General features: G+C 35.1%; 1 protein-coding gene and 1 non-coding gene across 2 annotated transcripts; one reads left to right on the top strand and one right to left on the bottom strand.

The window, feature by feature from the left end:
* Positions 1-4,952: 4,952 nt before the first annotated feature.
* Positions 4,953-10,003, bottom strand: LOC116143438. The gene is given in 7 exon segments (XM_031428907.1): positions 4,953-5,288; positions 6,148-7,585; positions 7,922-8,027; positions 8,774-9,068; positions 9,404-9,549; positions 9,627-9,712; positions 9,837-10,003. Coding segments are annotated over 7 exon segments (2,574 nt in total).
* On the top strand, positions 9,639-9,744 carry LOC116143639. The gene has a single exon (XR_004130151.1). It is a non-coding gene; the product is annotated as a small nucleolar RNA R71 (small nucleolar RNA).
* Positions 10,004-14,056: the final 4,053 nt, after the last annotated feature.

Here is a 14,056-nt window from a genome sequence, read left to right as displayed (position 1 = left end):
AATTATGTGTCATATGATCATATTTCCTCTACTTACAAAGCTTACTTAACAAGTCAGAATTTGGTAGAACCTTCCTCCCTTTCTTTAGCATCCTAAGATCCTAATTGGGTGGCTGTAATGCAAAAAGAAATAAAGGCTTTAGAGCTAAATAAAACCTGGTCTCTAGTCCCTTTACCTCCTAGTAAGACCCCAATTGGTTATAAGTGGGTTTATAAGCTCAAGTATAGAGTTAATGATTCTTTGGAAAGATATAAAGCTTGGCTCGTCGCTAATTGATACACTCAAAAGGTTGGCATCGATTATGCAGAAATTGTTTCCCCTGTGGTCAAAATGGTCACCATTTGAACCATTTTATCCTTAGCTTCTATGCATAATTGGCCTTTATACCAAATGGATGTTGACACTACGTTTCTAAAAGGTGATTTAAAAGAGGAAATATATATGATGTTCCCTCAAGGTTTTGCAAAGCAGGGGGGGGGGGGGGGGGGGGGGGGGGGTTGGAAGAATATTATTTGTAAATTGGACAAGTCACTTTATAGCCTAAAACAAGCTTCTAGAGCTTGGAATTATAAGCTTACACAGGCTTTAATATCTGGAGGTTTTACTCAATGTAAGGCTGATTGCTTTGTTCATTAAAAGAATTGATTCTCACATTGTGTTGGTGTTAGTATATGTGGATGATGCGGATGACATTGTCATCACAGGAGACAACATTGATATGATCCATCATACCAACAAGCTTCTGATATCTAATTTTAAGCTGAAGGACGTAGGGATGTTGAAGTATTTTTTGGGTTTTGAGGTGGCTGGATCGTGTAAAGGGATCAATTTGTGTCAAAGAAAATATGCTTTTAAGCTCATATCTGAATCTGGGTTATCTGGCTCTAAACCTTCTACAGTCCCAATAGAGTCCACTTTGAAGTTAACGTCTACTACTTATGATGAACTTTTTCCTACTAGCAATGATCCATTGCTTGCTGATCCTAGCATCTATCAAAGGTTAGTAGGTAAGTTGTCATACTTATGCATGACAAGACTAGATTTGAGTTTTTCTGTCAATCTATTAAGTTAGGTCATGCATAGCCCAAGCAGTCACACATGAATGCAGCTCTTAAGGTAGTTAAATACATTAAGACAGCTTTGGGTTTGGGTTTATTTTTCCCAACTCAGAATCATATGGATTTTTTTGCTTTTTGTGACTCGGATTGGGCATCTTGCCTCATAGCAAGGAAATCAGTTACAGGTTATTGCATTTTCCTTGGCAAATCCTTAATTTTATGGAAGTCTAGCTAAAAGGTAGGCCACTGTTTCCAAGTCCTCCTCTGAAGCTGAGTATAGGGTCATGGCCTCTACTGTGTGTGAAATTCTTTGGCTCATACAACTTTTTACTGAACTTGGATTCACTAGTCTACTTCCTGTTCCCCTTTATTGTGATAACTAGGCTGCCAATCACATTGCATCTAATCCCATGTTTCATGAAAAGACTAAACACATTGACATTGACTGCCACATTGTGAGGGAACAACTCAAGCTAGGTCTTATCAAAACTGCTTATACTCCATCCTCAGAACATCCTGTTGATCCTCTAACTGAAGCTCTTGCAAATCTCTTCATTCAAAATTATTATGCAAGTTGGGTGTTCTTGACCCTTTCACCCTTCAACGAGAAAAAGGGGGGGGGGGGTGGGGGGGGGGGGGGGGGGGTGTTAAGATAGTTATATAACGTAATTCTGCTGTAGAGAGTTAGTTGGAGTTATGCAATAGAGTAGTGGAAGTTAGTTTACTGTTGAGATAAACTTTGTTAGATGTTAACCCGAGTTAATTATGCTGGGTTAGTTACATGTAAGTATAAAAACACTGTACAACTTAGAATTGATAAGAAATATACACGAACACAATTTCTCTTCCAAACACTTCTCTTGAAACTATACTTACTCTTCAACGGTTTGAACTATTGAAAAATATGAAATAAATAGGACCCAAATGTAACATTATACAAAATGATTTTACTTAATACTACTTGTTACGTTATGCAAAATGATTTTATTTAATATACTTGTTGTGTTGATTATTTTTATTTAATTGTTATTGCAATCATAATTTATTCTCCTATCGATCTATTTTAATTTGGGTAAGAAAAAAAAAACAAAAAAAAAAAAAAAATCTCAAAGTAACAAGTAATCTTAAAATAATCACAAACAATCTGATGATCCCCGTCAACGGCTCCAAAAACTTGATGTGACTAAATCAACCTTAGCAAGTGCACTAGTCATGTTCAAGTAATAAAGTGATGAGTTTGAGTATCGTCCCACAGAGATCAAAGCGAATATTTGTAATTACCTAAACTACCTACACATTATTTGAGAAAACGAAATCTTAGAGTCTAAAAGTAACCGAATAAAAATAACTAAATTAAAAAAATAAATAATGTGATGAACTTTGCAATATTAATGAAGTTAGGGTACAGATTTCCCCCTAATTATGCTTGACAACCACTCTTAATACTCGTTTGTGCTATGAATTGGTAGGATTCTTCTAAGGCCAATTATCCTTATTCGGGCATAATATTCAACTTAATACAGATCCCTATTCGATTACTCTGAAATTAAGAAGCATAAATTCATCAATCCCTTACGACTAATTCGCCGTATTCGGTTATGAATTAGATGGACCACAAATTAATCCTAGAATCTCTATTCGATTACTTCTAGTTTTAATATGTTGTGCAATGTTATTCCCATAGAACAATTATGAATATGAATTAAGCAATAAACCCTATCTTCTCTATTCGAAACATCATCAAGGTAATTGAATCAATCCAACATTCATAAAGCATTAAACCTAAACTCTTACACAAATTCATAAACATAAATCTGGTATTAAGAATAAAAATTGTTCAAAACAAAATTAGGGTTTCATCATTCCCTAACAAAAGAGATTTACTCCATCCTAAGAACAAAAAAAGAAATAGAGAAGAAAGAAAACATAATCAGACTTGAAAATAAATAAAAATCAAACTCTTAAATTTGATCTTCAGTCTTTAAGCCACAAAAATGCGTATTCTCCTCTCCAAAATATGCAAAATTTGTCCCTTGACAACTGATCTCAATTATACTTAAATACCTAAAAGAGTCCTAAGTGAAAAAGGAAAGAAAAACTGATAAAAATGCGCTAATAGTTTCCGCCACAACCCTGGCCGTGGCCAAATTTAAGTCACCACAGCCTAGGCCATGGTGCTTCCTAGTTTCTTTGTTTTCTCTTTGTTCCACCACCATGGCCATGGTGAACTACCATGGCATGGCCATGGCCTTCAAGAATATTAGGTAATCTCAACTTCTTCAAGCTTTAAGTCCCAATTTCATTCCAATACTCCAATCTACTCAATCAAAGCCTAAAAAAACACAAAAGTTATCCAAATCAATAGGTAACCATTCATATCTCAAACTTAACAAAAATAAACATCAAAACAAAGGAAACAAATGAGAAGTTAACTAAACTAACATCAAAACAACCCTAAAAACACTTAAATTATGCAACTTATCAACTCACCCAAACTTAATCCTTTGCTCGTCCCCGAGAAAAGAAAATATCAGAAAAAATAAACTCAACAATCATCAAGGATTCACAACATTCCCAAAATCAAGGAAAAGAAATCAAACATGCTTTAAATAATATTCATGCTACCAAACATACAATCCAGCTAATTGTGCAACTCCAATCTTTCCTCAACCTGATCATGCCTCACCAAGACTTTATACTCAATCCCTACTTATTTTCTTTTTCTTTTTTTTTTCTTTTTGTTTGTTTTTGTTTTTGTTTTTTCAATTGCTTCCTCAGATTGTCACATCACCTTTTTACGTGAATGCACACATTTGTGATGAGTGCCCCCGGTTACTCACCAATGTCACAACACATAAAGTGCTTTGCATACTCATAGTTCAAGCCATGGTTTGACGCAAAAGTAAACATGGGGCTCATGAATACTCCTAGTTACTAAGCAGCTCGAAACAACGGAGTAGTTCATTAAAAAACAAACAAATAAGCATAGTTAATTTATTTCAAGACTATATATACATATTTTTTATTTATTTTTTATTTTTTTTTAATTAGGGAGTGAAGACAAGGCTCAGCTAGTACACAACAAAGCCAAGTAATAAACCAGATTTGCACAACCATCTAGAATTGCATACTCTTCAACATTCCTAAAGATATGAGCATGTTTGAATCTTTTCAATGACTTGATACTACCACTACTCTAAATGATTACAAAGTTCATCACAAAAAGCAATTTTTTTTTTTCTTTGGGGATATCAAAAAGTTTCGTTCGGGATTGTATCAAAAGCACAAGCATAATAACCACCATGCAACAAATACAAAATATAAACAAAAAAAAAAAAAAACACACACACACACACACAAATAAACTAAACACTTCCTAAAAACACACCCACCAAACAAAAGAAACAGACTATCAACAATGCAACACAAACCAAACAACAATTCAACATAAATCAAACTACTCACTCTCCCAAACTTAAAGAATGCAATGTCCTCAATGCATGAAAAACAAAAACCAAAATAGAAAATATGGAAAATGAAAAACTTCCCTGAAAAAGACGAGATTTTTTTTTTTTTTTTTTTTTGGAACATGACCACGGCTGTGTAAAATGACATGGGGTAGCCCATGGTACAGGCTGGAATCTGCAAGCTTTTTATCTTTTAACATGGCCACGGCTGTGTAAAATAACACAAGGTAGCCCATGTTTTATTCTGCTCAAAATTGTCTTCTTCTTCTATCACTTAAGCTTCCCCCAAACTTGTTCCTTGTTCCAACGATAACAAAACAATAATAAAAACAAAATCAAACAAAAATAAAATAATTGTAGAAGAGAGAAAAGAAAAGAAATTGATAGTTCTAATTTAGAGTCGTTAGCTTGACTTTCTCCACTTTTTTCATTCAAGAAACTGGACGGACAACGTGTTTGGATCGAAACATCCTCCAACATAGTGCTTCAAGCGATGTCCATTAACTTTAAACGTTTCACCTGTCTTTCCATGGTGGATCTCAATTGCTCCAAAAGGTGTTACCTGAATTACCTCATATGGACCCGTCCATCTTGATTTCAGCTTTCCTGGGAAAAGACGAAGACAACTATTGTAAAGAAGAACTTGTTGTCCCGACTCGAACTCCCTTTTCACAATGTGCCTATCATGCCATCTCTTTGTCTCCTCCTTGTACAAACTAGCACTCTCGTATGCCCAATGACGAAATTCATCTAGCTCACTTACCTACAAAAGACGTTTAACACCTGCACTTTGCACATCAAAATTCAAAAATTTAGTAGCCCAATAGGCTTTGTTCTCTAATTCTACAGGCAAGTGACATGCTTTTCCAAATACTAACCTATAAGGTGACATACCTATAGGTGTTTTAAAGTTTGTCCTATATGCTCATAAAGCGTCGTCTAACTTTATCTCCCAATCTTTTCTAGAGGCACTAACGGCCTTTTCTAAAATTTGTTTTAGCTCTCTATTAGAGACCTCTACTTGACCACTAGTTTGGGCATGGTAGGGAGTGGCTACCTTGTGTGTGACTCCATATTTCTTTAAGAGTGCATTAAATTGGTGATTACAAAAATGCTTCCCACCATCACTAATGATTGCCCTCAGAGTTCCATGTCTAGTGAAAATATTCCGCCTAAGGAATTTGAGTACTGTTCTAGAATCATTAGTTTTGGTGGCAATTGCCTCCACCCATTTAGAAACGTAATCTACTGCCATAAGTATAAAAGCGTTTCCATACGATGATGGAAACGGTCCCATGAAATCAATACCCAAAATATCAAAAATTTCACATACCAATATATTATTTAAAGGCATCTTATTTTTCCTAGAAATATTACCTATTCTTTGGCAACGATCACAAGAGGATACATACCTTTGAGCATCCCGAAACATAGTGGGCCAATAAAACCTTATTGTAACACCTTTGCCGCTATGCGATTTGCCCTTAAATGCCCTTCGGTTTCTCTATCATGGCAATGACTCAAAACAGATCCAATCTCTCTTCTTCCAGCACACATTTTCGAACAACTTGATCTGCACATAGTTTGTACAAGTAAGGGTCTTCCTATAAATAATATTTGACATCAGCCAAAAATTTCTTCCTTTGCTGGAATGTAAAATGCTTTGGGATCCAGCCTCCTGCAAGAAAATTAGCCCAATCAGGAAACCATGGAGATTTAGAAAAAGAAGAGTCAAGAGATAGAATTTGCTCATCAAGAAATTCTGCACTAATATCTCCCTCTTCAAGGATTGAATTATCTAGTCGGGACAAATGATCAGCAACTTGATTTTCTGTCCCCTTTCGATCTTTAATCTCCAAATCAAACTCTTGAAGTAGAAGGACCCATCCGATAAGGCATGGTTTGGCCTCCTTCTCAGCAAAGAGATGTTGTAGAGTTGCGTGATCTGTGTAGACTATTGATTTTGTGCCTATGAGGTAGGATCTAAACTTCTCGAATGCGAAAACCATTGCTAGTAATTCTTTCTCGGTTGTTGTATAGTTTAGTTGTGGACCATTTAAGGTATGACTGGCATAGGATATGCCCTGAAACATTTTGTCTTTCCTTTGACCGAGAGCAGCATCGATGGCATAGTCACTCGCGTCACACATGATTTCAAAGGGGTTGTTCCAATCTGGTGTGACCACTATTGGTGTTGTCACTAGCTTCTCCTTCAGCAAATTAAAGGCCTGCAAACATTCAGAACGAAAGTTAAATTTTATATCCTTGGCAAGAAGATTAGAAAGGGGTTTTGCAATTTTTGAGAAATCTTTAATAAATCTTCTATAAAATGCTGTATGGCCAAGGAAACTTCTGACTGCTCGAACCGTTGTTGGAGGAGGTAATGTTTCAATCACTTCCACTTTTGCTTTATCAACCTCAATCCCTCGCTTAGAGATCTTGTGTCCAAGCACGATACCTTCTCGTACCATAAAATGACACTTCTCCCAATTCAGCACAAGATTTGATTCCTCACAACGCTGTAAAACTAACGCAAGATTTTGCAAACAAGATTCAAAGGTTAGTCCATACAACGTAAAATCATCCATGAAAATTTCCAGAAATTTTTCAGTCATGTTAGAGAAAATTGACATCATGCAACGTTGGAAAGTAGCTGGCACATTACATAAACCAAATGGCATACGTCGATAAGCGAATGTGCCATAAGGACAAGTAAATGTTGTTTTCTCTTGGTCCTCTGGAGCAATAGGAATTTGATAATAACTAGAATAGCCATCAAGAAAATAGTAAAATTTATTACCCGCTAATCTCTCTAACATCTGATCAATAAATGGCAATGGGAAATGGTCTTTTCTAGTGGCAGAATTTAATCTTCTATAGTCTATACACACACGCCATCTAGTGACCATCCTAGTGGGGATAAGCTCATTATTTTCATTCTTCACCACAGTCATCCCCCCTTTCTTAGGCACTACTTGCACAGGACTAACCTAATTACTATCAGAGATAGGATAAATAATACCTGCATAAGTAATTTTACAACTTCCTTTTGTACTACTTCTTGCATGGATTTAATCTCCTTTGCGGTTGTATTGTTGGCTTGAAATTCTCTTCCATGAGGATCTTATGCATGCAGATAGAAGGGCTTATTCCCTTGATATCAGTAATTGTCCATCCCATCGCCTTCTTGTGCTTCCTCAAAATGTCTAGCAGTGACTTCTCCTCCAAATCTGTCAAAGATGCAGAAATAATCACAGGGTAAGCATCTTTATCTAGAAAAGCATATTTAAATGTGAAGGAAGAGGTTTAAGCTCAAGTTTAGGAGCCTCATTAGGGGTCTTATGCAAATCCTCCTTTAGCTCCACATTATTATCAGTCAGAGATTCTTTCTCTAACGCTTCAGCTTCTTCTCTCAAGCACGGGTCTTCATCTTCTGTTGTGCTTGACTCCATTAGACATCTCTCCAAAGAGTCCTTCTGCAAAACTTCTTCTCTGTGATCACCTACAATCCCACCAAAACTGTCAGAGTTAAAACAAGATTCAATATAAAATGAAGTAGGATTTTTCATCGCTTTATGGACATCAAACATTGTTTCTTCATCATTTAGTCTTAGAATTAATTTTCCTTGTTGCACGTATATCAGAGCACCAGTTGCCGCTAAAAATGGACGTCCCAAAATTAGAGGCACTCCCAGTCCTCCTCCATATCAAGAACTATGAAGTCCACCGAAAAGATAAATTTGTCAACCTTTAACAAAATGTCTTCAACAATGCCTTTAGGTCGTTTGATTAATCTATCAACAAGTTGGAGCGACATGTTCGTCTCTTTCACTTCTCCAAGTCTTAGCTTCCTAAAAATTGATAAAGGCATTAAATTAATAATAGCACCTAAATCACACAATGTTTTATCAAAGAATGAATCTCTTAATGCACAAGGTATAGTACAACTCCCTGGATCTCTTAGTTTAGGAGGTAATTTATTTTGCAGTATGGCACTGCATTCTTCAGTGAGCATAACTATTCCATGCTCCTCGATCTTCCGCTTGTTAGAAAGGATGTCTTTTAAAAACTTTACATAACTAGGCATTTGTGCTAAAGCTTCAGCAAATGGAATATTTATTTGCAATTTCTTAAAGACCTCTAAAAACTTTGAAAATTGTTGATCCAGTTTATCCTTTCTAATTCTATCGGGATAAGGAAATTTAGATACATCTTTTTCAACAACAATAGAATCATAATTTGACGTACCTTTTCCTTTACCTCTTGCAATTTCTTTTACCTTAGTCTCTGTGTCTTTTTCTGAATTCGCTTTCTTTTCTTCAATAGAGACCGGTAACTTTGCTTCACTTTTTGCCTTCTTTTGTGATTCTTCTTCACCAATCACCTTTCCATCTCTCAAGGTTATGGCCTTACATTGCTCCTTTGGGTTCCTTTCCGTGTCACTTGGTAAATGCCCTTGTTGTCTACCCGAAATGACATTGGCCAATTGGCCAATTTGAGCTTCTAAATTCTTGATGGAAGCCTCTTGATTCTGAATTCTTGTCTATGTAGTACTCAAGAACTTTGCCATCATCTCCTCTAAATTTGATTTCTTCTCTTGAGATTGAAAACCTGGTGTTGGAGGCTTCATTTGACTGTTGTTACTCCAAGAGAAATTTGGGTGATTCCTCCACCCTGGATTATATGTTTCACTGTATGGATTATTATTGGGCCTGCAAAAATTTGAAACATAGTTAGCTTGATCAGGCATAGAATTAACAGCAAACATGTTACCTGATTGACACTCATGGTTAGGGTGATCTTCGCCACAAAAATCACACATAGAAGCAACTATTGCAGGTTTTGCATTTGAAGTCCATCAATCTTCTTATTTAATGCCTGTATTTGTGCTGCCAAAGCTATGATAAAATCTATGTTATGAACACCCGACGTTCTTCTCACAGGCAACCTCTCTATCAGCCATTGATAAGAGTTTGAAGTCATTTCCTCTAGCAATTCATAAGCTTGTTTTGGTGTCTTCTTACCTAAAATACCACCCACAACAGCATTGATCATATTTCGAACTTCACTATTAAGACCATTATAAAACGTCTGGACTTACAGCCAAACCGATAATTCATGGTAGGGACATCTTCGGAGCATGTCCTTGAACCTTTCCCATGCTTCGTATAGTGACTCTGTATCCACCTGCACAAACATAGTAATATCATTACGCAATTATGTAGTCTTTGCAGGAGGAAAATACCTACTCAAGAATTTTTGTGTCATTTGCTCCCAGGTTGTAATCGAGCCTGCTGGTAATGAGGTCAACCAGCTCTTAGCTTTGTCTCTCAATGAAAATGGGAACAATCTTAGTCTTATAGCTTCGTCAAAAACTCCATTGTGCTTAAAAGTATCACAAATCTCCAGGAAATTTGCAATATGTAAGTTTGGATCTTCATCTGCCAAACCACCAAACTGCACTGACTGCTGAATCATCTGGATGATTGTTGGCTTTATCTCAAAGGTGTTGGCATTGATCACTGGTCGTCAAATGCTCGATGTTGCTCCATTTAGAGATGGCAATGTACGAGTTGCTGGTGGTGTTCCATCATTTTGGTTATCGTGATCACCCATGATCTCCCTTTTGATTGCTCTCTTTCTTGCGTGAAAAGTGCACTCTATCTTAGGATCAAATGCTAGTAAAATCTTTCCAGAGATTCTAGTCATACACTAGCAGAAACACCTATTGGTTTCCAAAAAAAAACAAAAAAACAAAAAAAAAAAAAAAAATCTCAAAGTAACAAGTAATCTTAAAATAATCACAAACAATCTGATGATCCCCGTCAACGGCTCCAAAAACTTGATGTGACTAAATCAACCTTAGCAAGTGCACTAGTCATGTTCAAGTAATAAAGTGATGAGTTTGAGTATCGTCCCACAGAGATCAAAGCGAATATTTGTAATTACCTAAACTACCTACACATTATTTGAGAAAACGAAATCTTAGAGTCTAAAAGTAACCGAATAAAAATAACTAAATTAAAAAAATAAATAATGTGATGAACTTTGCAATATTAATGAAGTTAGGGTACAGATTTCCCCCTAATTATGCTTGACAACCACTCTTAATACTCGTTTGTGCTATGAATTGGTAGGATTCTTCTAAGGCCAATTATCCTTATTCAGGCATAATATTCAACTTAATACAGATCCCTATTCGATTACTCTGAAATTAAGAAGCATAAATTCATCAATCTCTTACGACTAATTCGCCATATTCAGTTATGAATTAGATGGACCACAAATTAATCCTAGAATCTCTATTCGATTACTTCTAGTTTTAATATGTTGTGCAATGTTATTCCCATAGAACAATTATGAATATGAATTAAGCAATAAGCCCTAACTTCTCTATTCGAAACATCATCAAGGTAATTGAATCAATCCAACATTCATAAAGCATTAAACCTAAACTCTTGCACAAATTCATAAACATAAATCTGGTATTAAGAATAAAAATTGTTCAAAACACAATTAGAGTTTCATCATTCCCTAACAAAAGAGATTTACTCCATCCTAAGAACAAAAAAAGAAATAGAGAAGAAAGAAAACATAATCAGACTTGAAAATAAATAAAAATCAAACTCTTAAATTTGATCTCCAGTCTTCAAGCCACAAGTATGCATATTCTCCTCTTCAAAATATGCAAAATTTGTCCCTCGACAATTGATCTCAATTATACTTAAATACCTAAAAGAGTCCTAAGTAAAAAAGGAAAGAAAAACTGATAAAAATGCGCTAATAGTTTCCGCCACAACCCTGGCCGTGGCCAAATTTAAGTCACCACAGCCTAGGCCGTGGTGCTTCCTAGTCTGTTTGTTTTCTCTTTGTTCCACCATGGCCATGGTGAACTACCATGGCATGGCCGTGGCCTTCAGGAATGTTAGGTAATTTCAACTTCTTCAAGCTTTAAGTCCCAATTTCATTCCAATGCTCCAATCTACTTAATCAAAGCCTAAAAAAAGTTATCCAAATCAATAGGTAACCATTCATATCTCAAACTTAACAAAAACAAACATCAAAACAAAGGAAACAAATGAGAAGTTAACTAAACTAACATCAAAACAACCCTAAAAACACTCAAATTATGCAACTTATCAGCTCCTCAAACCAAAATTTTGGCTCCACCATTGCATGGTACTTATAACAATGTGTGTATATGTCTCTTTCTTTCTTAACCACAAAGAAAGAAGTCTTGGCCAAAATTTATTTGAATCATATTTTTCACATGTAATTTTATTTTGCTATTATCACATGATAATAATTAGATATTGTAGGAAAACATAAAAAATATAAAATTACAAAATAAAATGATGTCAACTCAAACGGATACAATTGAGACTTATTCCCCCTGTTTATTTCACTCTTTTCAATCAGTTTTCTATTATCCTATTTAGATTAAAAAATAGAATATGTGTTTGTTTACGTATTAATTGGAATCATTATTTTTAAAATCAATTCAAATCAATTAAGATTCTATTGAAAATGAAAAGTGGGTGGAACTTATTTTCTATTATCCTATTCTAACATTTTTCCAATTCTATTTAACTAAAAACAATTACATTTCATAATAAAAATTTATAAATTAACAAAAACACAACCACCCACCCAAGCCACTGTCAACTGCCAACGTTGAAACGACACATGATAGCCAGATTTGGCCGGTCATACACCAATTTGGCCATTTTCGGCTAAATCTACGATTAGAGATCTGGTCGTTAACAAATGCCATATTTTGGTTGTTAACGACAGCTAGATTTTGGCCATAAATCTGGTCGTTTTCAACTAGATCCATGATAGATTTGATCAGAAAAGGCTAGATCGACACACGACTGGCTAGATCCAGCTATCTTGCATCATTCAGGCGACTGCTGACTACTGTGTGATGGTGGCTTGGGTGGGTGAAAGTGTTTTTGTTAATATATAAACTTTTATTGTGGAAAGTGTTTAACTAAATTAATAAATGTAGGAGGTTAAAAATAATCTAAATGTTTTCAGAAAATGTTTTCCAAAAATGTACTAAACAACTATTCTATATTTTTATCTAGCTATAATTTTTAAATATTATACCAATCACATTCTCAAAATCTTATCCTATTTGATTTAATCATATCCTATCCTATTCACATAGTTTTTCAAAATAACATTTTTTTTTTTTTTCAAATAACCTACCAAACAGTTATTTTAACCTTTCTCAAATAAAACGTACATTCCTTTTATCCCAACCAAACCCTTGACAAGTACACTCTTTAAGTAGGAGTCAAATCTTAATTAATCTACTTGAACTAAAAATTATAATACTAAACTTATCACAAACTATGACAAATCCTATTTTAACGAGACTAACAAATTAAATTAGACTCTTAATAAAACTAAATAAGCTTTGTTTAATCACCAATAAATATTACTGTTTGACATGGTATAACTTCCAAGTATAAATACCTAAAGAAGGAAACTTCTCAGATTCATGTAAGATCTTTAATAGATCCTCTTTAAAATGCTTAGCCTAGAACACTGTTCTCAAGCACACATAACACATTCTCAATATCTATTTCTTCTTCCAGTCTCCGGCACCCATATGTGGTAAAAAAGTGATGTGTTTCTGTGAACTTAATTTTGTCTTCTTGGAATCACATGTCCAATTACATTATGTTCAATGAATTGATTCAAAGTAGTGAAATGAAATTAATATACCAGAAAACGTGAATATTGCAGGTTCCATTTATGTGGTTTTGATTATATTACGTACACTGTTTGTCCTGTGAAATTGCAGTGTGATGGCTAGCTCACATCGCACTCCATGAAGACTTCATTTCCATCCACATATTATTTGTATCCTGTCGGCTACCCAGTAAATTCTAGCTTGTGCTTATTTACTTTTATTTCCTAGAAGAAAGAAGCAACCATTCATTATCTTTGTCTTTGCATAAATTTAGATAAATGATTTAATGAATAATAGAAAAGAAATAGCATTGGAAAATACTTCGGGTGCGTTTATTTCCCTATTTTTACCTTATTCTATTCTTATCATTTCCAAAATATACATTTGTTATTCTGAAAATACTATTATATTTTATTCAATTATTTTTAAACCTCTTAAGTTTGTTAATTTAACTAAACATCTCCTAAAAAAAGTTTAAAAATTGACAAAAATACCCTCATCCATCCACCCATATTTACCAGATTCTAGTCACTACTGGCAGAAGGTGGTCAGAATCTGATATAATGGCACACTATCAGCTAGAGCTAGCCGGTAGTGCATCGACATAACTTTTTCTAATCAGATCCACTGTGGATCTGGCCGGAAAAGGTCAGGTTTACAACGAAAGATTTGGCCATTGACAGCCAGAGGCCAGATCTTTGGTCGTTGATGACCAAACACGATCAGATCTGGCCGTCAATGGCTAGATCTAGCCGTAAATTTGCCATTTTTCTACTAGATTCACAGTGGATCTGATTGGAAAAGGTCATTTCAGTGCACAACCAATC

The sequence above is a fragment of the Pistacia vera genome, unplaced genomic scaffold (assembly GCF_008641045.1).
Source record: "Pistacia vera cultivar Batoury unplaced genomic scaffold, PisVer_v2 Contig430, whole genome shotgun sequence".
NCBI lineage: Eukaryota > Viridiplantae > Streptophyta > Magnoliopsida > Sapindales > Anacardiaceae > Pistacia > Pistacia vera.
Note: the sequence above shows the minus strand (reverse complement) of the source record. Positions and strands in the feature narration are given on the sequence as shown.